General features: G+C 40.6%; 1 protein-coding gene across 4 annotated transcripts in view; it reads right to left on the bottom strand.

Moving 5' to 3' along the window:
- The window catches only part of LOC129721785 (calpain-11-like), a 123,034-nt gene that overhangs the window by 20,804 nt on the left and 77,222 nt on the right, over positions 1 to 25,008 (bottom strand). For all 4 annotated transcript variants that reach the window (XM_055674728.1, XM_055674729.1, XM_055674727.1 and 1 more), the window contains 2 exons: positions 11,268 to 11,306; positions 6 to 286 (listed from right to left, as the gene is read on the bottom strand). In XM_055674728.1, the coding sequence (XP_055530703.1) occupies positions 6 to 286; positions 11,268 to 11,306 (320 nt within the window). The remainder of the gene's footprint in view (positions 1 to 5; positions 287 to 11,267; positions 11,307 to 25,008) is intronic.

Genomic DNA, 25,008 nt, shown 5'->3' on the forward strand with positions numbered 1-25,008 from the left:
CTTACATGTGGCCTCATCCATACGATTTGTTTCTTTTTCGAAAGCGTTCTTGTGGTCGGTGGAAACTCTAAATCCTCGTGTAGACCACCGGGTCCCCGTGTGACTATTCCGTTAATTCCATTGATGCCGTTGTGGGGCCGTCCGTTCGGAATTGTACCGTTGACGCCGTTGATGCCATTATGACCGTTGATACCATTGGATGTGATAACTTCGGCCGAACGCGGCCTGGACAACGTCGAATTATGATCCGTTCCGTTCATCCAGGAGCGCACTTTTGGAACACCATCTAGAAAGGAAGAGTATTTTATTAAGTCACAAACTTTGATTTTACGCATGTGCTATTACAAAAATATTTGTTAGTATCTATCGATTTCAATACGACTAACTGTAAGAGCACACAGTGCAACAGCGATTTGGTTTGCAACAAGGTTCAACCCGAAAAATTATGCGAAGGCATCATTGTTGATAGCTTCAGCACACGTTTAAACTTATCTGTTGATCGGGTTGCACGTTTGTCTAAACTACTTATCAACAGTGAAAAATCGCTCACTTTACTACCTTGCTAATAATAATTGTTCAGATCAAAACGATAAAGCGAACAATCAAGGACTGTGCTCTATTTGTTAACCAACGAAATCAACAGCAGTTTCACTCTTTTAACAGCCCCATCACAACTCTGTGCCAACTGTGTTAAACCGATTACAAAGTGGTGGAGTATTTAAGCACAGGAAATATTGCAACGACGCTGAGAAAGATTTGGCAGAGTCTACACATTGCGTTACCATTAGATTTCAAAAGCGCGAAGAAGCACGAAATAAACAAAAATAGGTTATCTACTCAGCTGTCAGCAGAAGATCTCCGAAATTTGTAACAGTTCTATTAACTGGATTGCAAACTGTTTGGGTTTTGGTGACCGCACCTTAGCATACGCAAGTTAACACGGTAGTGCAAACCGATAATTTCAATTTTCATTTTAAATTATTACTATTATTAAACATGATCGAAATCAGTATTCATATGAAGAAAATTGAAAAACTTTGTCGTTTATAATGACAATGAAGGGCACATAAAATATTTGTTGGTGAATACAGTGGTAACATGATACTGTTGTAAGTATAAAAAAGTTTAACAAATAAGTTGGATTCGTTTCAACATTCACGTAATGCTGTTAGTCTCGACTTACATGATTATGGGTTGAGGGAGTAAATTCTGTAAACAGATTACAAGAATCGAAGCAAAATATAAAATGAAGGATTCTTGTAATCAATTGAATCAAACAGCAAAAAAGTGCAAAACATGGTACAGCCAAAAGATATACATACTTTGAAGCATCCCCTACGAATTGTTGGGAAAGCCTAAGAAGACAAAACAGAACATCCAATAGAAAATTCAGGTTCAAGTTAATGTGATGCAGATTCAATAAACCTTATTTAAAGTTTGACTGTCCAAAACCGTTTTTTAAAATATAACTTTTACTATCACATTTCAAATCAAGATTATTTTGGTTGATAATTAAACTGATTGATATTGATAAGAGGAAAGATTCACAATATAAGTAACTTATTCATCCTCCTTAGAGTTATTAGAAGTACACTTTTCTTTTCATATTGCTTTTGATCACCCTTCACGAAATTATTGCTTTTATAGTTACAACTACCGAGTAACGGGTGACAACTAATATTTGGGATTTTCTTTTAGGTTCTCCTACTCCACAACAAACACGATCAAAGAGATATGAGTGTAAAGCTCACTCTCTCCTCCTTACGACAGTATTTTTTGTGTTTAGGTGTGCTCAGTTCTGTTTAAAATAGCATCGAAACAAGAAGCATTGCGCAAGTGCATTGTACAGTTTCAACTGAACTGCCCAAAAATTTCGGCAAAAAGTTCACGGTAAATTATTTTAATACCGAAAATTCTCCGGTTTCGATTGTGTATAAGAGTAGTGCCAGACTAAAGGACTTTGTTCTTCTCGTCTGAAGCGTGGCTCAAACCTAGGGGTTTGGCAAAAATCAAGCTGTATACCACAACGAATGTTTGAAGAAAATTTTGACTTTATTTCTTCATAAACACCAGGTCCGAAAGCATCATCATAGTACGCCAAAATAGCTTGGTAAATGGCTACCCTAATAAGATAGCATATTGAAACCTAACCTAACCACGAGCAACGAAATTAGAAATACAGAACGGAATAATCGACAAAGACCTAGGCTACAAACACGGAAACAGAAAACGGTGAACGATTGGAAATTGGGTACTTGGAACGTCCGAGCTTGCTTGCTCGAAAACTACAGTTACACGGAGTTGAAATCACAGCGATTCAAAGGCTCGGTGGCCAAAGTGAATTCCGTGCAGCAGACTCTAGGGCACACACTTTTTTCAAGTACCACGTCTACTACAGTGGCAGTAAGGTAGCGGAACGGAACGTCAGTTTCGTAGTACTGGAAATCAGAGAACATGTAGGGTAATGTTCACGGTGCCTTGGTGGGACAAACAGTCTAAAATCAGCGAAAAAATAGTCGGTAACTTTTCAATAAAGCAACACGTACTTCAGACTGGACTCAATATAGAAGTGCCTTAACTGAATATAGCAATCAAACTAGAAATTGTGCAATTGTGTGAATCTAACGAAAGAACATCTGTCGTTTCCAGATTACAAAAGACTCCAAAAAGATCATTATTTTGATCTTGGCGAAAGCATCACGACGGAATCTATACTAGTTGTCCTCGTGATCAGTGGGAAAATGTACTAAGCGATGACAGTTTTTTGATGACATCCGAGAGCGTCCCTCTATGACAGTAGTGGTATCGGCAAAATAAAGACAGCCGACAGATAAAATATGTTGCGACTATAACATTGCCGTCTAGTTCCCCATACACGAATGTTTTTTTTTGCTGTTCACCCTATTCCCTTGTCGACGTTAGCATTTGTGGTTATATAAAATTCAGTATGCGATACACAAATCCTTCAGTGCACAGCCGCTCTATTGCCGAGTTTGCTTTTCTTTGCACGGAGGCTGTCGGTAAGGGGCCCAGCAGTCCTAATGCTTCTTCTTTCCACAGCATTTTTTAACAGCCGTCACATGACATTCATCCTAGGCAAATAAAAAAAAAGGGGGTCATCGGTGGATTCGGGCTGTAACCGAAACGCGCTGTTTGTGTAGTAAGGACACGAACGTCTGTATAAACAGCTTCTTCTCTTTTCTACATTCGCAATTCCGAAGACATCCTCCAAATAATGCCGAATCGACACACGGACTACATTTTTCGTTTCCTGATGTGATGCTCTGTTGCCAATACGTTCTCAATGTGACTACCGGACTGCCAGCGCGGATAGCTATGACGAACAAACAGCAACAGAAAACATATCCTTAGAAAACAGTAAAAAAAGTGTACCATTGAGATGCCTGCTCGTGTTACCTTGGATTTAATGATGGAAACGTATTTTCCAAGTTAAGTTGTAAAGGCGGACTCTGCTGTCTCTGTTTCAGGTGAAAGTTATTCTTTGCAGACTTACTCAAAGCCTGATAGAACAGGAAGACCTGTATCAGATATGGCGGATGAAATTTTTACGAAAACCAGAGTGGAAATGCGATAAGATTCCTTGAGCCTTTAAAATCTACAGGTGTAGATGAAATGTTTCCAGCATTGCTTCAAAAAGGTGAAGCAATACTAGTTTCGTCTCTTATTGAGATTTTCAAGGCAAGTTTGAGATTAAACAAAAAAACAATGGAAGGTAGTGAGAGTGATCTTCATACCTAAAACGGGAAAGTGTGATAGAACGCATACAAAATCGTTTTTATCGGTTTTGTCAAAGACTACAATACTGATAGAACGGACACGTAGACGGGATTATACAACAACACTTATTGCTCTTACTTAATATATTAAGTAAGAGCAATAAGTGTTGTTGTCTGGTCCCGTCTACGTATCCGTTCTATCAGTATTGTATTGTGAAGCTCTTACGTTAGCACTACAGTTGAATCGCTTTATAGCGACATCGCAAGGGACCGTCGTTATAGAGAAATGTCGCAATAAAACGAATAGTTTTTTATGAATGTAGAGCAGAAGGGATCATTGAGAATGTCGCTATAGAGAGATTTGTAGCTATATAAATTGTCGTAATAGAGGGATTCGACTGTACCTCAATAGCTACAAGTTGTCAAAGACTGTTGGAAAAGCATTGAATGATTTCATGAATCCATATTACATGCAAACAAAGCCACTTTCAAATTTCCAGACTTATCTGGTCTTCGGTTTGGACGATCTTCTGAGAAGCTTAGAAGCTTAAGAGTTCGAGGGTGTAGGTTTTGCGGATGACATTGTCATCTTGGTAAGAGGAAAGTTTGCAATATAGTTTCGGAGAAAATGCAAGAGGCTCTAAGCTATATCCAGTCCTGGTGTATAAAAGAGGGTCTTAACATCAATCGGACATATGCTGTATTCATACCTTCCACTAAAAAGAAGAAATTTAATCTAAAAACTCTCATTTTTGGGAATGGTGAAGTTCAATGAGTGAACAAATTTTATAGGAGTTATTCTCGATGCCAAGCTGAACTGGAGTGCACATCTTGCCTATGCAATAAACAAGGCAGTCAGTGCATTATGCTTGTGTTCCAAGACCGTTGAAAGGCTTGAGACCGAAAATAATGATGTGGATATTCACAGTTATATTCTACAGGGTGACAAAAAAGTCCGGTCACACAGGAAAAATCTCAATATTTCAAAGAATAGGAAGAAAATCAGAATCTGGCTTTCATAGCTTTATTCAGTAACTCATAAAGATACTTCACAGACGATAGGAAGAAAATCAGAATCTGGCTTTCATAGCTTTATTCAGTAACTCATAAAGATACTTCACAGACGATATCTCGGAATTACACCACCTTTCTCTGATCGCACCAGCTTCAGGCGTCTCGGAAAGTCGTCGCAAGCGGCGCGCACGTGCTCTATTGGCATCTCGTCCCAGATTTTCGTGGTAACTCGCTTGAATTGCTCCAAATTTGTTATTTTATAGTCGTTCAGTTTTGACATCATGTATCCCCCCACGAAATAATCCAGAGGATTCAGGTCCGGAGACGACGGAGGCCATTCATTCTTCGAAATGAAATCGGTCAAGTTTTCCTCACACCACGCCTGAACAACCTTTGCGTGTGGGATGGAGCGCCATCTTGCTGGAAGCAGTAGTAATCTCTTCAAACAATAGTTCAGCTTGAGGCAGAACATTTCTATTCGAAGGTCCAGGTCCAGATAAAAATAAGAGGCAGCTTACCTCTCTTGAAAATGACTCCCCAAACCATCACTGACGTCTTATTTTGGAGCCGGGAAACGTTCCGCTTGTCCGTAGGAGCTTGCTGGAGGCTCACACTCCAAACTCGATTTGGCGATTGACTGTTTGCTCCAAAACGAACAGCTTCTCGTCCGAAACAATAATCTCGTCATCTGCGCGCCAACCGAGCAACTCCCGCGAGTGTTGGTACCTCTTGTCCTTTGTAGCATTGGTAACCCCATGAACCACCTGTTTTTTGTACGGTGTAAATTTTAAATCCTTGCGCAGAAGCAGGCGGATTGATTTTCGGTTCATTTAAGGTTTCGAATCCGGTCTCGTATAATCTTTTTCAGCCTTGGAGTTCTCACAGACCTTGGTCGTCCAGATCGTGCCTTGTCCTCGGTGCCTCCGGTCTCTAGGTACCGATTTATGGTCCGGTACACGAATTTCCGGTTGATTCCGAGCGGTTTTAGGTGTTTATATATGTGTCCGGGTTTGTACCCTTTCACATATTCAGCGATAACAGCTGCTCTTAACTCTGCCATGGCTCACAACTCAATGTAAACAAACTGCACAGAAACGAAACTCTGCCACTTTGGGTAGCAAAGTTAACCCTTTCATTTGACATATAGATGGCACCAGAGAAATGCAACGTGTAGCCTACAGGCGACCCAAAAAAAATGTGACCGGACTTATTTGTCACCGTGTACGTTACAGTTATATTATACGTCCAAAACTGACCTATGCTTCGTTAATGTGATGGCTAAAAAACGAAGGGGCTACTGCTAAAAGAGAGCTAGTTAAAGTTCCACGACTTGCACGTAGGTATTACGGTAACAGGAGCAATGCGCATCAAAAGCTCTGGATGTAAATCTTCGTAGAATACGGGCAACTTGAAACGGAGAAGAGTGCTCTGAGACTAAAAGATCGAAAACTATCTTGCCAGGTGATCTTGTGGGTCACCTGAGTATAATAAACTTTTTCAAAAGAGGGCCAGTGATGAGTATGAATGAAGACTAGATGGAGCCTCATGACAACTATGACTGACTGGGAAATCGGAGTCCCTGATGTCCGTCCCGGCTCAGCGATATTTTTCACAGATGGCCCAAAAACATATTGAAAAACTGATGCAGGAATCTTCGGCCCTGGAATTAATATTTTAGTGGCAATGGGACACTAACCAACAGTGTTTCAAACAGAGATTTTTGTAATTTTGTTGTATGTCAAAAAGTGTTCCCAAGCTAAAAGATTTATAACACCAAACGTAAATCATTAAAAAAAGCTCTTAGAACTCAGCAAAAGAGCTCTTTGTACATACGTTGGCCTAGTGACGGGGTACTGTCCGAGTAGATATCATTTAAAGAACATTGGACGGGTTCAGGATGATATCTGTCGCCTTTGCAATATGGAAAGCGAGACATCGGAACATCTGCTGTGCAGTTGTGGTGCATCATTAAAACGCAGATCAAGGTGTCTTGGCAGTGGCTGTTTACAGCTCAAAGAGATTTGGTCTTTGAATCGCGGGAAGTTGACCGGCTTCATAAACTATATTTTACCTGACTGGGAGTAGTACCTGATCACTCAACAATAGTGGTCATTGCAAGGGGACAGGTATAGCATATGACAAAGCATGAACACGAGGAGCAGGTGTCAACCAGGACAAAGGACAACTTTGCTAGAAATGACGTACGGGTCAGAAGCAGAAAGTTCCCAGTGCCAGTGATGTGTAATGACTAGGTCGGCAACCTGCTTACGGATAAAGCGACGGTTACAGCCAGGACGAAGGAGCAAAACAGGAACAGGATGTGGATTATAAGCGAACAAGCTGTGAAGCCGTCAACTCAAGAGGTGCTTGAAAAGGCGATTAGTGTGCTGAAAACGGCAAGGCCGCTGGGAAGAGAAGTATCTCGGCCGAACTTCTTAAAGCGTGGAACGAGCGGCTGTACTATGCGATTCACTAATCATACTGAGGATCTGGGTGGATGGGTTAATCTGGTTCTCGACAGGAGCGTTCCTCGACGGATCAAATTTTCACCCCTAGACAGATCGTCGATAAGTTCTGGGAGTTTAACTTGCAGATTACTTGGACGCTGAGGGAAGCTGATCGACGAGTATTCGGTGTTTTTGAACTTAACCTTCTACGATTGGCAGGCGGTGATTGGAAAATGGAGTGTGGCGCAGGCGTGAATGAATAAATTAAGCAATCATGCCATAGAAGCAAACGTTCCAGAACAACTACTCGTCCCCATTTGTACCCAAAGTACGCAAGCCAACAAAACTGTGTCGTCCAATCGAAGATTTCTTTGGATGTTTCAGTTATTTGATCCCCAAAAATTACAGGGGAACAACGAACTGCAAATAGTTAATTGGTAGAATCAAGAGATGCATTCGTAGGTCGACGTGAAGGTCGTACACCACTCTTGCTCCGATGTCATGAAAAAACTTCGTCGGAAAGTCGATTTCGGACTTTTCGTTTTTTTTTTGTTAATAATGATGATAATAATTTATGAGTGTGGTCCCCGTGGCTCTGTGGTTAGCGATGTCGGTCTGCTAGATGTCCCACACGGGTGTGATATCTGCAAATTTTCTAGACTCAGCACTGGGGCACGGTGTATCGTTGTACTTATCCTAAACATGCAAAATGTGCCAAAAACAATACCGATAACGAATTTTCTCAAATAATCTAATCTAGTTGATCGAGACCGCTATCACCCCCCAGGCTAAGCGTGCGATATTGTTTTTATCTTCATGAAAAATAAATCAGTATTTAGCAGCTGTAGAATAAAAAAATCAACAGCTGATTTCTTGACGTTAACATTTGTCAAGTTCTGTCCATGTCTCAAAATACCAAATTAATTATTATTCGAAAACGCTAAGATTGGTTTTGATTACACTGCTTACAACTGGTTTTGTCCTTAGAGCTCAAACTGAGAAAATGAAAGATTTTATATACCGTTCCTGAGAATTATGGTGCTCTTGGCTGGATCAAATATGTGTCAAAAGGCCGCAGAGTAATAACTCGCCGGATTCGTCGTTTCTCCGCTTACGGGAAAACTTCATTGAAATCTCTTAATTTTTTTTTCGGTTGGACTCTAGAGCTCTAGGGCAAAACCTGTGTTGACTGCTGGTCGACCATTGTTATTTTTGTTATTTCCAGTCGGCCATGAGTTGATAAAAAGTGGAATTTCGGCACGTGGTTAAAAGGCTTGACGAGAAAGGAATCATTGTGAATCAATCTTTGAAAATGCAGTGCTAATTAGCATCAACGTGTGAAGTCTATCTTCAGATTGACCAAACATCCGGTAATCTACGGAGAAGAGAATGCAAATCAACCGACTGAACTATAATCTGATTTTTTGTTATTATATCAACAACAATTACATGCCAACTCCATTCGGAATAGTTTGCATAAGACCTAGCACCAAAAATTTTGGCATAGCCAAAGATATTCTACAAAGCTTTTCATCGTCATCTTTTCAATGCAAAATACAGATACGAAGCTGAGATAAATTTGCGAAACTCTTGAATAGCGTGAGTCTCATTGTCGATTTTAAGAACCGCAGGAAACCGCCATTAGAATATATTTTCTAATACGTGTGATCTATGGCGATGGGTCTTCAGTCCGCCTTTACCGGTTCCATATATGTCGTGCGGGCGGCCAAACCATTCCTTGGGAGTAGCTCAGTGAATGGTTCCGTTTCGTTACACCTAAACCCAATCGACGAAAACAGCAAGTCACTGCCTACTAGTCAGAACAATGCAGTCTAATTCACGACTCTTCGATTCTAGACAACTCCACCCCCCAAAAAAAAACAAAAATGAAGGCATGTTTCCCAATGATGTCATTGTGAGATATTTTGACGCAAGCAATTAGTTCACTGTGGTTTCCTGCTACAATATTAGTTCCGTTACATTTAAGACAATGAAATTCTATTTTTTTTGCAGAATTCTATTACACAGAAAAAAAAAATCGTTGAATAGTGATCGCAGCTTGTTTAGCTGTTACTTCTTCTGTTTTGACATAGCTTCGAATTGAAATCTTTTAAACACACTCCGACTCCGATGAAGGTCATAAATTATTTTATTTAAATTCATAATACAGTTGAGCTGTCATAAAGTCCATGTTTAGGCATCTAATATATTTAAATTCAAACCCCCGCGGAATCTGCTCGATGATACGTGGAATTCGAACGGTTGGAATCGAGATACCGGAGCAATGCCCCCTAGCCTTCTGCGGCACTTTTATCGTCTAAGAAATGGGGTAAAATTGCTACTCTGAAGAAGACACGTTTCGACAGCAATTCGACAGACAGTCATCCGAGTGTGCAAGGGACCACCTGATATATACTGCGTACGTAATCGGATACCAACGATGTCGAAGAAACGTGACGGAATGGCCAAGCGTGCGTCGTTAGCGCACGGTTCGCCGATCACACCGCAAGGTCCGCTGCTTTCCGCCGTGTAATCGAATCTTCTGCATTGTAGTGAGTGACTGGCCGCCTGGCCAGTAAGCCGACCACCGGCAGCCATCATGGCCCACTGTTGCCGGCGAAGAATAAGTCAGTAGGTCATGTGTACGAATGTGACTAGATGAGAAATGGAGGAATCCTCCGTGGAGGCGGTTTCTGGTGGGAAATTATCTCGCGAAAGGGAAAATGAAAGGTCTGCAATTGTAAGTAATGTTGCATTTGCGATGACCGTCTATGTTTATGCTTTCATTTATGTGCCGCTAAATTAATTTTATATGATCACGATATAGTAATTACTGGCTTGCCTAGAGGGCAACTAGTCGCCCTTTAACACTTTTTTTTATTCGTTTTCAGCCATTTTAAATCTTTTAAATTTTTAAAGTAATTAGTTAGAATGAATATAAGGAAACAAGCTACTCTTGGAGTGTCTCGCGCAGAAAATTTTCTCATTGCATCAATTAAAGATGTTTACATTTTACACATTTCATGCATCGCAACGGTTACACAATTGTACAGCAAACCAAACCCAGCTCGAGCTTTCTCTGTTAATCCGATTCGGTAGCGGTTCAAGACGTCCCTTTCCCTGCAGCTGACATCGTCATCATAATCATAACATCGTCGCCAGTGGTCAAACTATGTCAGCTGTTGTTGCGATGTGTCGGCATGAGGCTGTAAATTTATTCCAAGGTGTGCAATGGAGTACGTACATCAGCAAGCAACATAACTGAAGCATGTAGTCTCGTGGAACCAGCAGGGACACGGTTATGGGAAAATGTTGTAGAAGTAAACTTCCCCGAAACAAGCAGCAAAAATCATCAGCCACGGTGGAAAAAGTTACGAACTGGCGCTTACAGCCTAGCGCCACCGGCAGCTGTTGACCAGCGAAGGAACTGACAGGAGGACGAGGTACATAACTATGCTGCTGCAGTGGTGCAATCGAAAGTGAAGACTACGCGAGAGGGAAAAATATATCTGATCATATATTTGCTTCCTTATTTGGGAGATATGTTGTGTTGGAATGAATGCTGTGTCGGTTATAAGGTGCTGACTACAAATCCGTTGTGTTTTTTCCTTACTATCGTACTTAGCGAATGGGCACTGGTGGTGATCTTGATTTCGAGTATCGGACACCTTTTTCTGCTGGCAATTCGAACGAACAGGCGCAGTGTATTTCATTGTAACGATTGGGACTGTGACTTCAAACGGTTCGTTCGCGGACCGGCGCATGGGCAACTGTGGGAAAATTATGAATCCATTGAACCAAGCTAGTGTCTTTTCATAAATGGATAAAAAGGTAATTTATAAAGCCGATAAGTGAGAGCATTTCTGTTGTTTGATTAATGTATGTTGTGATTTGCTCAGACGGTGTTCAAACGTCGATTCCTACCATGTGTATTGTTGCTCTTTAAATATATCACATTATTAACTATTGAGAAGAAAAATGAAAGTTGTAAGGCAAATTCAATTTTGACTGTGAACTGCGCTTATATTATAGGCGATCGGGAATGATTGGTTTTCCGTTTGCTACTTACTGCCTTGGAATCCTTTATTATCATAGGCGGAAAATTCACCTGAAAAAGAAAGAGAAACTTTGATTACTATTTGCAACACCCCACGAACTACTTATTATCCGGATAATTAAAGTCACTCAAACTTGCAATTCATTAAACACACCTCTTCCCAAGCGACACCTGCTCAGGCTCACAAAGCAGCTCATTCGACACAACAGTGTAGCAGTAACTCTCAACCGCTGGCGAACAGCCAAGCAGTCATACAAGCGAAAGTAATTAACCCTTTCGCCGGCGCTAATGAGGGTGCCAAAAATATCCAGATACAAACTATTCAATCTGTGCAGTTGCTCACACTGTTAATTTTCTGTCGAAAATTTACATGACCACTAATATCAACCACCAACAAGAGCCTCGATAAATAGAGGGAGAAAGTAGTAAGACCGTACAGCCCACCGTCAACCTGTTTGATGAATGAATAAGCCGCACCGCGAAGAAAGCCGACGGGCAAAAGAACAATTAACTCGACTGCAGATTTTAGGCAATTGGAGAGCAAAACCCATTTTTTCACCAATAAGACTGGGAAGCTTGAGCCCATGGTCAAAAAATAGATAAAGAAACGGAAAGCGAGACGGAGATTTTTTCTGAATGAGTGTGATTAGACTAGACTGCGTGTGAAAGCAGGGGATTATTTTTGAATGTAACTGGGAAACAAACCGGAGGCGTTTTGGCGGGGATTGGCGAGAAAACCAACCTTGTCCCATGCGCACGTGTCACGGTCACAGCGAATCGAGACACGCATTGTAGATGCCCAGCCAGAGATGACTTTCACATTTTCGGATCAATTTTCAAGGGTACCCTAAGCGCGTCGTTCCTCAGCAGGCCTCCGGGGTGGGCCGGATTCGACGGGTTCGGAAATTATTGGCCGCGGGAGAAAATTACTATCAATCATTTGGCTGTGCGTTTAATTAATCTCGCCGTAGGTGCGTAACGTTTTCACACAGTTGGCACCTGCGACGCATGGGCACAAAAATTCTTACTGGTCAACGGGTTCTAGGGGGTATTCTGTGTATGAGCATTAACACCTCCGACACAGAGGATGATTACCAATGATGTTGCAAAATTAGAGACGGTTGGGTCGTTCTTCGTGAGAACGATTCACGGAATCTCGAACAAATCAACAATTCAAACGCTTCAGTGGGCGGTGTATGGAGGTATGAACTGAACGCCTTAACTTCGGAGTTATTCCGATTTATTTTTTCTTTCAAGTTGATGGGAAAAGTATCTTCCAATTGGAAGTTAAAAAAATAAAACAAACTGAAAAATAGAATCCTAGAAATTCCAATTTTTTAGTAGAAAGCTTTTATTATCTAGAAAGGTTTTCTAGAGAACGTCTTAAAACATATCTCAATATTTGACATATTTTATATTCCAAATAATAACGCTGAATGCTATTTACTGATTCTTTAAATTCATAGAGGCACAATCTGAACGTATCAAAATAGCAATTAATCTATTGGAAGGCTGGCCGGTTGCGCAGAGATCGAGAAATATCCATATCGGGCGCGAATTTGTGTAGAAAAGATCGCACCATCAACCTCGATGGATCCAGATCAATTCCTTTCCACTAACACTAATACCTTCCTTTGATACTTGTGGATGATACAGAGGATTCCTCGGTCTCTAGTAGCAACAAGTATTAAACTAACACTCCCGATATCCCTTCCTCTATTGATCTGCATTGGGCGTGGCCAGCTACGTTATTGACCAGTGAAAAGAAAAATCACCAGGAATTGTACACTGAAAATGGCTTGCTACTCCTAGGCACCATTTTGACGGTTCTTTGTGCAATTTCAGCTGATTCTGGTCAATCGCGGGCAACACACGGGCGATCAAATATGCTATGCTATGCTATGCTATGGAAAGCTCCAACAACAGTCACTGTCATTGAGATCTTCCTGGTTTTTCAAGAAAACTTTAATTCGCTTGAAAAACTAAATTACTCTAACTGTTGTTGCTACATGAAATACATGGTTTTTGAAAACAGAGTGTCGTAGAAACTATTACAAAAATTAATTTCACGTTTAATGGAGTAATTTTATCAGTTTCAATGCGCACCGAAGTAGCAAAATAGCATTTTGAATATGAATGTCTCACGTATGATTTTGAAAAATAGTAGGAGGGTAGTATCCAAGACAGGACCACATGGTAGACGTGGAACTACGTAAATTATTATACATAAATCTTCAGTTACATAATAATGGTAGCGCGGATGAATGAATATTAATAATGAATGAAGAATTTTATCAACCCGGAACTGTGGTTAGAAACCGTGAGATCAAGATGCGTGAGTCGTGTGATGTTCACCATAATTGAATGCATAGCCAGAGCTATATACCCTAACCCGATTTCAAACAGAAAAACTCAGTAAGTTCTGCTTCCAATGCTGACACAACACAAAAAGGATGTAACGTCTTGAAAAGACGACTATAGTTTGACATCACAGCAAAATTTCAAACTTCATACACATGCCACCAGTTAACGTCAGCGCGGACAGAATTTTCCCCCAGTCGCACATCGGCAATATGCAACACGCAACAGTTGCACTCTTGGTATATGCTTCTATCCGACACGAGAACATTTCGATTGTCTTTCTTCCAAGCCGCAACACGACACGATACGTGTTATATTGATGCGTTTGTGAGAGCTCCATTGGTCCGGCTCCGCTGGAAGCCAACATAAATTAAATTTATTTTGCGTATTGTGAAACTGGGACAAACTGTGAGAATTTTAAATAAAGGCGGAGTAAGTCAGAAGATAGCTAAAAATAAACACCAGGAATAGAAAGTGAGCTCATGATTGTATAATCGCTGATTTTCCAATTGATTTTTAGTTAATGTTTTCACTGGTTTGCAATAGAAAAAATGCGCTAATTATTCTATCAGAAGTTTAGGGAAAACTTCATCAATCGATCAAGTGTTCAAGATCTGTTTAGTAAAAGTCACACTTCATGCATGGCGCAAGGCAAGTACAATTCTGCCCTATACCATCATGTTCTCAGCTCTGAAAGCAAAATGGTGAATGGTTGAATGCTGTGAAACTCAACCAAAATGATTGGTTTCCAACTCAATGTTTCATCAAGTTACTATTGAAAAAATATGCTTATTATTATATATACACTTTTCGATCAAGATATTGGCGTTTAAAATCTCTTCAGGGGTATTGTAACATAATGTGCATTTTAAGAAGACATATTTTCCTCACAATGTCCACGGGATGCCACCCTACTAAAGTATGTCGTATCTCACGCCAAAAAAAAAAATTTCAAGTTAGTCAACGCAGGTTTTGCCCCAGTGTTTCAATGGGAAAAATATGAAAAATTATAGCTTTTCAGACATTCCTGTGAATTTTGGTGCCTTAGCTCGAAAGCGCGTCAAAAACCACAGAGTAACTGATGGCTGGGTTAGTCGCTCCAAAGTTTGCTTAGGGAGAAACTTTATTTAAGTCTCTGAAGACTTTGCGCACTTCCGACCTGGCTCAAGGCACCAAAATTTACTGGATAGAGCTTGAGCTTAGGTTTGATGACCGCACGTTTCGTAGTTCCTCCTCCGTGATCGATCTGATTTAGTGAAGTTGTACAAGGAACAACTTCAGTGTACAGCAATTCAGTAGCTCTCGCTTTGTACGGATCGATAACGGCGCCGGCCACGTCCTTACGAACGTTAGAGTAAAGAAGGTTGTTGTAAGGAAGGAGTTGTAACAGCCGTTGTTGTCGGAGACCGAGTTTAGTTCTGCATCTCCACGACTGCGACGGAAAGGAAAGGTGGTATCAGGTGGTGGTAAGTGACGAAATCGAACAATATTGCGAGCGAAGTTAGCTCATTACGCAGGCAAACGAGGTATCTTTAATGTCAAACACCTTGAATATATACGAGCGGCGCGCACGTAAATCATCCACCGAAAAATCCAAATGTTCAAACATTCGTTTATGTAACACTCTCGGGAAAGCAAACACTCTTCGGAAGACGCGATTGAATAGGTAGGTATACATTGCGTAGTTATTAGTTCAATCTCGATATGCATCAACAATATCGCACGCTTAGCCTTGGGGCTAATAGCGGTCTCGATCAACTAGATTAGTTGAGAGAATTCGTTATCGATATTGTTATTGGCACATTTTGCATGTGCAGGATAAGTACAACGATACACCGTGACCCAGTGCTGAGTCGAGCAAATTTCCAGCACGAAAAGATTCTCGACTCGATCGGGAATCGAGCCCGATATCACAACGGTGTGGGAGAGCTAGCCGACCGACATCGCTAACCACAGAGCCACGGGGACCACACAATATATGCATGCATCAACCAAACTCGATTTGCGACACGCTTATATAAAAGCAACGAGCAGGCGATCTTCGGCTGAACGGTTATGCCAAGACTGAGCTTATCACTGCTTTTCTTCTCTGCGACGAAGAGAAAGGAAACCTACTCTGAATCGCAACGTGCTGGAATAGAATCAACGGGCAAGTAAGCTTCGAATAAATGATTTCGTACATCTCGGAAGTCACAACACACCGGAAATCCTTAGCTAAACAAAGCTCACCCGGGCCGAAGACACGTTTACCCAAAGGCACAAAAATGCAAGTAACACACAAGTTATAATATTGTGTTTGAAGTTGTTTTTCATCAGTATTACCACTGCAAATTGAAAACAACTTCATTATTCTGGTTTTGGAGATGTTTTTTAGTAACATGAATTTGACAAACAAGAACTATGTCTTTTCGTTAGACATTACGCCATCTAATAACAATACTACGTACCTGTAAAATGCTTTTCTTGTGGACAAAGGTCTTAGCATTTCGCAGTCAACGTTAAATTACTTTATCAAATATTTGAATTATTTGAACGATTTCCATATTTATTCGAGACAGGTCGAAATCCGCTGCGGTATAAGAAGATATACAAAACGCTTGCAGTCATTTGGCTTCTCTGCTTTCGTTGCGATAAGAAGCAAACGAGAATCGCTCCGATATATACTGGTTCGAAAAATTAAAACAATACTGCATTGTACGCAGACGGTACGCGTGTGGTTTCTGTTTTCGATTTCGGTGCTGAAAACAAAAGTAATCCAGCAGCCGGAGCAAACTCCCCGCGCCGCCGGGCGCCCGTTACCCCCTAACGGTGCAGAAGACCGTGTATTTTGTATAGACGGTCCGCGTGTGATTTCTGTTTTCGATTTCGGTGCTGTGAAAACAAAAGCCAGGGCGAATTCCCTATGTAGCCCTATGAAGACTGTGCATTGTGTGCAACCGTTACCCATATGGTTTGTGCTTTCGGTACCAGTGGTAGTACTATATAAACTGTACAGCTGCCAAAGGCAACTTCCAGCATCCCGCACACCACCAACCGCTGGTTAGCCCCTAATGCTGCTTCAGCTGACCGAAGGAGACTGACTACTGGATTGACCCAACTATCAGCCAGGAAAGCCCGTAGACAAACACATAAAAATCTGGTGAAGTATTCACATTTATAATCCTTTTTTTTTCATAATTTTTTTTTTCAATACGATTTTCTTGTTTTTTATTCAATACATACTTTTTTGAAAAATTGTTTTTACTTTTAACATCAGTTACTTGATCCCCCCCCCCCCCCCCTCTCATATACGCATATTAATTGTTTGCGTGCTGTAGAGCAACACGCTCCCGCAAAAAATGAACAATATGCAGATGGAACTATTTCTGGATGTGGAAACAAATGGGGAAGAGATTGTGATCTCCCCCAGCAGTTCCCCTCTACCTTCCCCGGTACCACCCCCCTTACCTAGCCCTGTAACAAGGGCGCCAGAAGTACGGGTAAAAGCTTACCCAGAAGCCGCGAAAGGTCCGTTCGTAGTTTACTTCAGACCCATAAAGAAGGCACTAAATATAATCCAAATCGGCAAGGACCTGACAAAACAGTTTTCGGACGTAACCGAAATTACAAAGGTTAGACCGAACAAACTGCGAGTTGTCGTGAGTAGCTTGAAGCAAGAAAACGCAATTGCTAGCTACGAGCTTTTCACGAGGGAGTACCGCGTGTACATCCCTGCCAAGGAGGTGGAGATCGACGGTGTGGTTACCGAAGGAAGCCTCACGGTCGATGACATTTGGCGTCACGGGGTTGGCTGCTTCAAGAACCCCCTGATTCAAGATGTAAAGATACTGGATGTCAAGCAATTGCATTCAGTATCCATCGAAGAAGGGAAGAAGAAATTCCTCCCTTCGGATTCCTTCCGTGTAACATTCGCCGGATCCGCACTGCCGAACTACATCTCTTTGGACAGGATTCGTCTGCCTGTACGCCTGTTCGTACCGCGGGTTAAGCCTGTATCAGACTAACCGATAACAGCGGTCAATCGCTACCGTTCCGTTTTTTTTCGAACAATCAGAACACAGCGGTCGACCGTCGCTTGTTGTTGTTGCAAAAAATAGATTTTTTTTCTATTTTTGCCGCCGACCGTTCCCAACGGTTGCCGGCTGCTGTCATTGTCATGGCGAACACACACTGGCAATTGACTGGCACTGGTCAATTAGAACATCACTGGTTAGCCACGTACAAAGGAATACCTTCTATGATTTAGAATAGTTAAAAACAAAAGTGTAACTCCCATCCTCTCACCTTAAATCCCCACTAGCTCGTAGTCGGCCGCGAGATATAAAAAATGTGCCTCCCTCTTTCCCCTGCTAATTTAGAATTGAAAAAATGTACTTGGCTCAGTTAAACATAAATTGTATCGTGCCGTGTCAAATAAACTATTTTAAAACTAAAAAACTAAAAAACGCTTGCAGTGTTGCCAATATCACTCCAATTTTTGTTGTCATATACCTAAAAACTTTTTCTAGTTAGATTTTATGTCCAAATAATGTTGAAACTATGCGAAAACAATTTTAATATTCAAGTGAAAGAAACAATTAATTTTGAAATGTTGAATATTATTTTTAATCATCAATTTTTAATCAATCAAAACTGCCACTGATAAAAACGATTGTTGATCTTGTTGCACTGCGCATAACAACGCATATGCGCATGCACTGAGTAACAGTTGTCATAGCAACAGATTTGCGCATTGCCATATTGGTACTCGAGATGTATTTTGCCACTTCATTCTATCCATCAAGTGCCGGTACTTGTTCTAGTAGCCCTCAATTTTTGCGCTTCTCTGGTGATAGAGATGTCATGGAGTAGGTAACGTCAACTATCCTAGAACAACGTGTGTTTCTTGGGAATTCACTGGGAATCTTTCATTCATTTTCAGTTCGAGCTCTAGGATAAACCAGCGTCGACAGCTAATCAACCAAAGCGAGAGAAAAATTTGCTCGAGCTAAAACTGCAAAAAAAAAATATAGCCAAGTCGAAAGTGCGTAAAATCTTGGAGTTTCCCAGTAAGGGAATGTAGAGGAGACAAAGTCAGCTAGTATTACTCTGCAGCCTGTTGGCGGACTTTCGAGCTGGCCAGGGGCTTTCATGTGCTAAATCAGATAATTAAAACCGGAAACTGAAGGGTCCCGAAAATTTTTCTAAGGAGTTTAAGCGTTTACATAAGCTTTTTAGCATAAATAAACGTGATTTGTTTTTCACTTCTGGAACATTTTTTAGCGTTCTCTGAATTCTGGTAGTTTTATTTTCAGCTATTTGATAATGGTATGACTATGGATCATTGAATTCAGTCCTTAAATTAGAAAATTTAGTTTGAAACACTTGAAAAACTATGATTTGAAACGTAGTTTAGCATCATTTTTTTTTTTTGTTATTTTTTGTCTGTAAAGGTATTACAACAGTGTATTGATTTGAAAGTTAAATTTGAATATCGCCTTTACTCACAATCTATGGCCTTTGGAACATGTTTATTGTCGATTTTCAACTTGATTTGGAATATTTTTCTCTCATTTAACATGGTTTCATAGATATTTTTCTCGATGATTTCAGCATAGTTTGTTTTTGGCTTATGTTTTTAAACGTTTTCTAGCTTAATTTGAGCTCATATATTTATTTTGCATTTTCAGATCGATATAAGTATTTCATATGATATTTGAGTAAATTTTCTCGCACTTTCTGACATTTAGAGGCCTAGTTTTTCAGAGATTTTTCCAACAACTGTGGTTTAGTTTTGTGTTTTCTTGAACGTTGTTCAATCATTCTTTCATTGACGGTTTGATCGTTTTCTTAAACCATTTTTTTGCTTTGTTTTTACTCATTCATTTTCAGTTTTTTTCAACCTATTAAATTTTTCAACTTTTTGAAAATTATTCTGGAGTCGTTTTCTGTCCTTCTGTTTCTGCTCTCAAGAACCTATTTCTCAGCATTTTTAGCGGTATTAGGATCACTTTAGATCATTTTTAATATAATTTGCAAGTTTTTCTCATAACTTTTAGGTGTAAATAAATATGTTTTTTTTTCAGTTTTATAGGAACGCTTTGAAATATGTCCACAATGTTAAATAAATGGTAAACATTATTTTCTCTATTCGTAATTTTTTACCTCTGACAATGATTTAGGAATTTTATCAAAATACCTCTTCAGTAATTTTTTGGCATTTTTGAGTTCAATTTTGAAAGTAAAGTTTTTTCCCCAGCCTCGAGCTATTTCAAACCTTTTTTTGATACTTTTGATCTCTGATTTTTTGATACTTTTGATCTCTGATAGTATTTTTCAATGATATGGCCGTAACAAGTATTCTAGAACCAATTTAGGTTATTTTTCTGCCGTTCCTGACATTTGTAATCCTCTTCTTGTAGATTTACTATTCATAATTTTTACTCGGCCCACGTTTTATCTAGCGTTTATCAAAGTTAGACTTGAATTGATTTAATTTTAAGGAAATATTGAATTTTGAATTTTTCGATAGCGCAAAATGCTAAAATACGGAAAACAAAAAATAAATATAAAATAGATCCAATGAGCACCATAGATCGATGAATTATTTCATGTTTGGAGACACTGTAAGCCAAGAAAATCTCATAGTTCCTGTTGCTACATTTCGCATTCAAAGTTCGAGAAATGTTGTGTCAACAAAAAAGAACTTTCAAGTTTGTTCAATGCCTTGTTTAATGTGGCTTGGAGTTGTTTAGTAAAACTAGATGGCTAATGGAATGGAGTAAAATTGGATGGGTTGAAAGAGACGTAAAACTTAAAATTATATAGCTTAGATAATACTTTACTGGATTCACATTAGAGCCTTAATAGCCAATAGATATTTAGTCGTTAAGTATGTTTGCGGTTGGCTCTGACCGCTTACAGAAGCCCAACCAGGATGAAAGTAAAATTAATGAATCACACCCATTGAGTTATAAGTGAGTACTGAACCGTAACTCGATACTTTAGCAAACACAATAATCGCTTCATTTATATTTGTACTCATAAAATAGCATCCATTATTACAATACCATTGTAATCTTCAAAGAAACTATTGAACGCTACCACTATCAAGCGTGTAGCCATTCTAATATACCTTGGCAATTTGTGAACTGCACGATAATCGTAGAAATAAAAGTTCGCCAACAGAGCCTTTGATGGTCTCCGTTTACCAACCAATAAAACCAACGACATCAACGATTCTATCTTAGACCACGAACCGTTATAGTTAGCGTTTACCCTCTCGCACTGATTGTCTAAAGTCTAGAGCCTCGTTGTTCTGGTACATTGTTCTCGTGTGGCAATGGGATTGCCCTCATAAAGTATGGTGTGCAAGTTCAGAACCGTACTGAACTAGTACAGGATAAGGCATGTTTTGAAAAGTACGAACCGAAAGGAGTGTCCATCAGGAAGCACCAAACACATGTTATTTGCGCTTGTCGTTCTGTGGGATGAATCCTCTTGCGGTTGGTCCTACTAATCTGATTTAGATCCACAGTGGTACTTAAACTCAGTAATAAAGAACAAGAAAATGTGTTATGTAACCGTCATGCAGTTATCGCAAGGAGGTTATCGACAAGCCCATGCACACTCACCTGCGAATGCCGACCGACAACGGCCATAAAGCGAGTAACCGGGCCTAACCCAGCGAAAAGTGAAGTTTGTCTTCTGGAGTGGAGTACCGATCCGGTCGCCCTTATTGGTACCAGTAAAGGTATTTATAGAGCAGATACACGTTTGGGACAGCGAAGGTGTTGTCGTACAACCGTTTGTTATCGCTGGCAACAATCGACGTGGCCGGTACAAATGACATCAACACTTCCCCGTTTAACTACGAACCTTGCTCGCGGGAAGGTCCAGTGCTCCAGCTGAAGTGCTACGACTGTAAGCAAGCGGTAGTGAAGTAGAATTCCATAGAGCACCCAACCGACAGAGGGGTGTGGCTGTCAGAATTAGAACAGGTAACGGAAGGGGTGAAGTCGAAAATTTTTAAAGTTTGATTTTTTTTCTTACGGGAAATTTGTTCTTTTAGTTAAATTAATGATTTTTGAAATTATTTGTCATTTTCCACACTCTTCGCCATCTTTTGAAACCCTTAACCGAATGTGACGCTGTAACTATTGCCGCTACCTAAACTACTTGAGAATATGTAAATCGTCATTAGCAGAATAAATTATGCCCAAGGTTCGCCCTGATCAAGCGATCAATCTAGGTTAATAACGTTCAAGATACCGGAGACAAACAGCAGGGCAGGATAGAACGAGTAAGACTAGGTCAAACAGCAGGACCACCTAGCTTCGAAAACGTGCCGATAATGAAGCTCCCGTCCCGATCGGAACTAATCTAACGAAGGTGAACTGCCCTGGACCGGTACCATCTAACGATTCCACTGCCGATGTTGCACTGAACTAGTAGCAGGGTGTTGTGTTGTCTGCCGGCCCAGCCTGGCCGTGCTCGTGCCTCGTAAATAGCGCAGTTGGTAGCGCCCCAGTCGCCACATTCCGTGTAGTGTCAGCATAATTACAATTTATTGTAAGTATGCTGGAAGCACCAGGAAACGAACGGTATTTCGGGCTATGAAATTTTGTGTTAATTATTTGTAATTAAGATTGGATCATTCGCGCGCTGTTAGAAGTATCCGTTAAAAAAGGTCTCATGACTAATTATAATCTTTAATTTTGAGGTTTTACAGAAGTTGTAAGGCAGTTATTTTTCACTGAGATGATTAAAAAAAATTATCAAAAAAAAAACTAGCACAAATTGAAATCCACTACTGCAATCGTTTAGGTAGGGTAATATTTTATTGGAAAACATTTATTTTTGCAGTCAACAGCGTCCTACCCAAACTTCATGTTTACCTTTAAAAAAAAACTTGTGTTATAGTTCAAACATTCTTCTAATTCCTCAGTTCCAACCGCGGTCCTCATATTCTGGCGGACCAGGTCTAACGTTCCGAATATGTATACAACGCGCACTTGGTTGTACACCTCCAACCTTTTAGTCAAACAGAGCCAAATAGCTGTAAGTGCTTTTGTTTGCTTCCGTGCTGCCGATGCTTTGTGATTCCTACACCCATTATTATTTAATGCTTGCTCTGACCAATTAGCAATTTCCTACTCCCCAACCCGTTGCGCGGCTGCTGGTCCGGCAGAGCAAAGGTGAATCGCCCACCGTTCATAAACGGTCGGTGGGTATCAAGTATCACGCTTTTGTATTCACGCCCTCTCGTGCTAGCTACCGACGATGGTGCGAAAGGTGATGAGAACCAGGCAAAAATCGGCGAGTTCTACAGAAGATTTGTATCACAGATTGTCAGGCCGGAAAATGTTTTGAAACACACGTCACTTAATAAAAATCAACAAATCATTGCGCCAGAGCTGAAACTACCGGCATTGGCTGGGTCCCTTTTGTTTCGCATTCACGGGGCGATGTTCTATCTCTCAGCCATGTTTGATGTCGAGATGGTTGTCATTCGGGTTGTACACATGCCGGCCTATGAAGTAGGTATTTATACAACCACGGAAAAACGGTAATTTCGTTTGACGTATGACTTGATCTGCGGAGGATGACACGGGGACGATGACTACGACAACGACGACACGGGGCGATGCTAACGCGCGTTGTCAGCTTCACGTGGTGTGGGCAGCTTTCGGCTCAGCACGCTGTAATTGGCGGTTGTGTGTTGATCGTTTGCCTTCCGGACTCGATGCATCGTGTGTATGTGGTTATACGTGTGCTTTCAAAATTGTTGCTACACAGCCTGTTTACGGGTTGCGGCGGTGGTCCCATAGTAGAAGCGAGATTTCATTGAGACTTTTCGCACAGATCAATCAGATTGTTTGTGGCAGGGAAACCGACGATTTACCTGGATGCCATCGACAACAATAGCAATCAAAATCTGATTATATTAACGTTGATGTGGTCTTGTTTGCTTTCACGGCTCTGCTCGAGTGGTTAGTGTCCGTTGACTTTACACGGTTGGTTTTTAAGTAAAAGGATACCTAAGAATATCTGAAATTGACTTTCAGTTCATTGAAAATTTACGTAAACGTGGAAAAATAGATATCGATATCGGGTCTCATTCTGGATAATGAACAGAATTTGGCTCGGAACCGGTCGACAGTACAAGTAAATTTAATTTAAACTTCAAAAATTTAGAAGTGATAAGTCTTGGTGTCTAGCCCAGAAGACGCAAAAAGTTGAAAATAATAGTATAGTCAGCTCGTGATTTTTTACAGACTTGCAAATCGGTTCTGTCAACCGACAGGGAGGGTAATGTGACCTTGTGGTTTAGGAAACATTTTTCAGTAAACCGTTTGATCAAGGAAAATAATTTCAGGATAGATGAAAAATGTGTCTTATCATCCTTCAAAGAAGTTCAAACAACATTTACTACCCACAGACATGCTTGATATTCTCAATATGTGAGAAGAGCCGAGTGAATATTCACCGTATACTTCTTACTCACCATGAGAACTGCATGTAGCAATTTTCTGCACTACACTTTTCATTATGTTTTGTGCTTTATCTCTGTTGCTTGCAGAAAAACTAACACACTTGCTGCTTATACCACCACTGAGCAAAACAAGAGCGGAGAACCACTTTAGAAAGAAACACAGAAGTGAGCAGCGGCGTACACTGCTGAGATAAATTCGATGTGATTTGAAAAGCAAACATGCGCAATGGGCGACTGGATTTTTTTTTTCAGTTTAGAGATACAAATCAAACCACGCTGTGCACTTTAGTACCTAGATTTTCTGTTTTTTCATATTTAATTAAAAGACACACAGAAAAAGCGCTCCCGTGAGCTCTGTTGTGTAGTAATTAATAGAGAAAACAACTGCTCTCACACTACAGAGCAAATCAACGCACATGCTAGAAGAGATCGACGGATAATGTGAATCAGGCGAGCTTCCAAAAAGCACCGTTATGGAATGTGAAATCTCTTTCTCTCTCTCTCTCTCTCCCTATCTATCTCTCTTTCTCTCTCTTGAGAGATAATGAACTATGGTGTACTTTCTCACACGTATGGAGATTACGCACAATAATTACACTGTAGAGCTATCTGCGGTGCTTTTTACAGTTTGTTTCTTGAGCATGGCAAAAGAGGAAAAGAGATTGGATAGTAGAGGGAGAAACAAAACTGTCTGGGTTGCTCGTGCCGGTCGAGTTTACTTATGTCGAATTCGTTTTTACGGTTTAGCTACACGAGGACTACACTTTTGTCAAATTGTTTTCTCGCCAGTACACTGTGGTGTACTTCTGCCTATTCTCTTCAGAGTCATTCGCCTTCGCCCCTCTTGTTTCGCTCAGATGTGGGGTGAGCTGGAAGTGTGTTTGTCTCTCTGTGTCGAAGTGCAGAAAGAAGCAGTGT

This window comes from Wyeomyia smithii, chromosome 2 (assembly GCF_029784165.1).
Source record: "Wyeomyia smithii strain HCP4-BCI-WySm-NY-G18 chromosome 2, ASM2978416v1, whole genome shotgun sequence".
Classification (NCBI taxonomy): Eukaryota; Metazoa; Arthropoda; class Insecta; order Diptera; family Culicidae; genus Wyeomyia; species Wyeomyia smithii.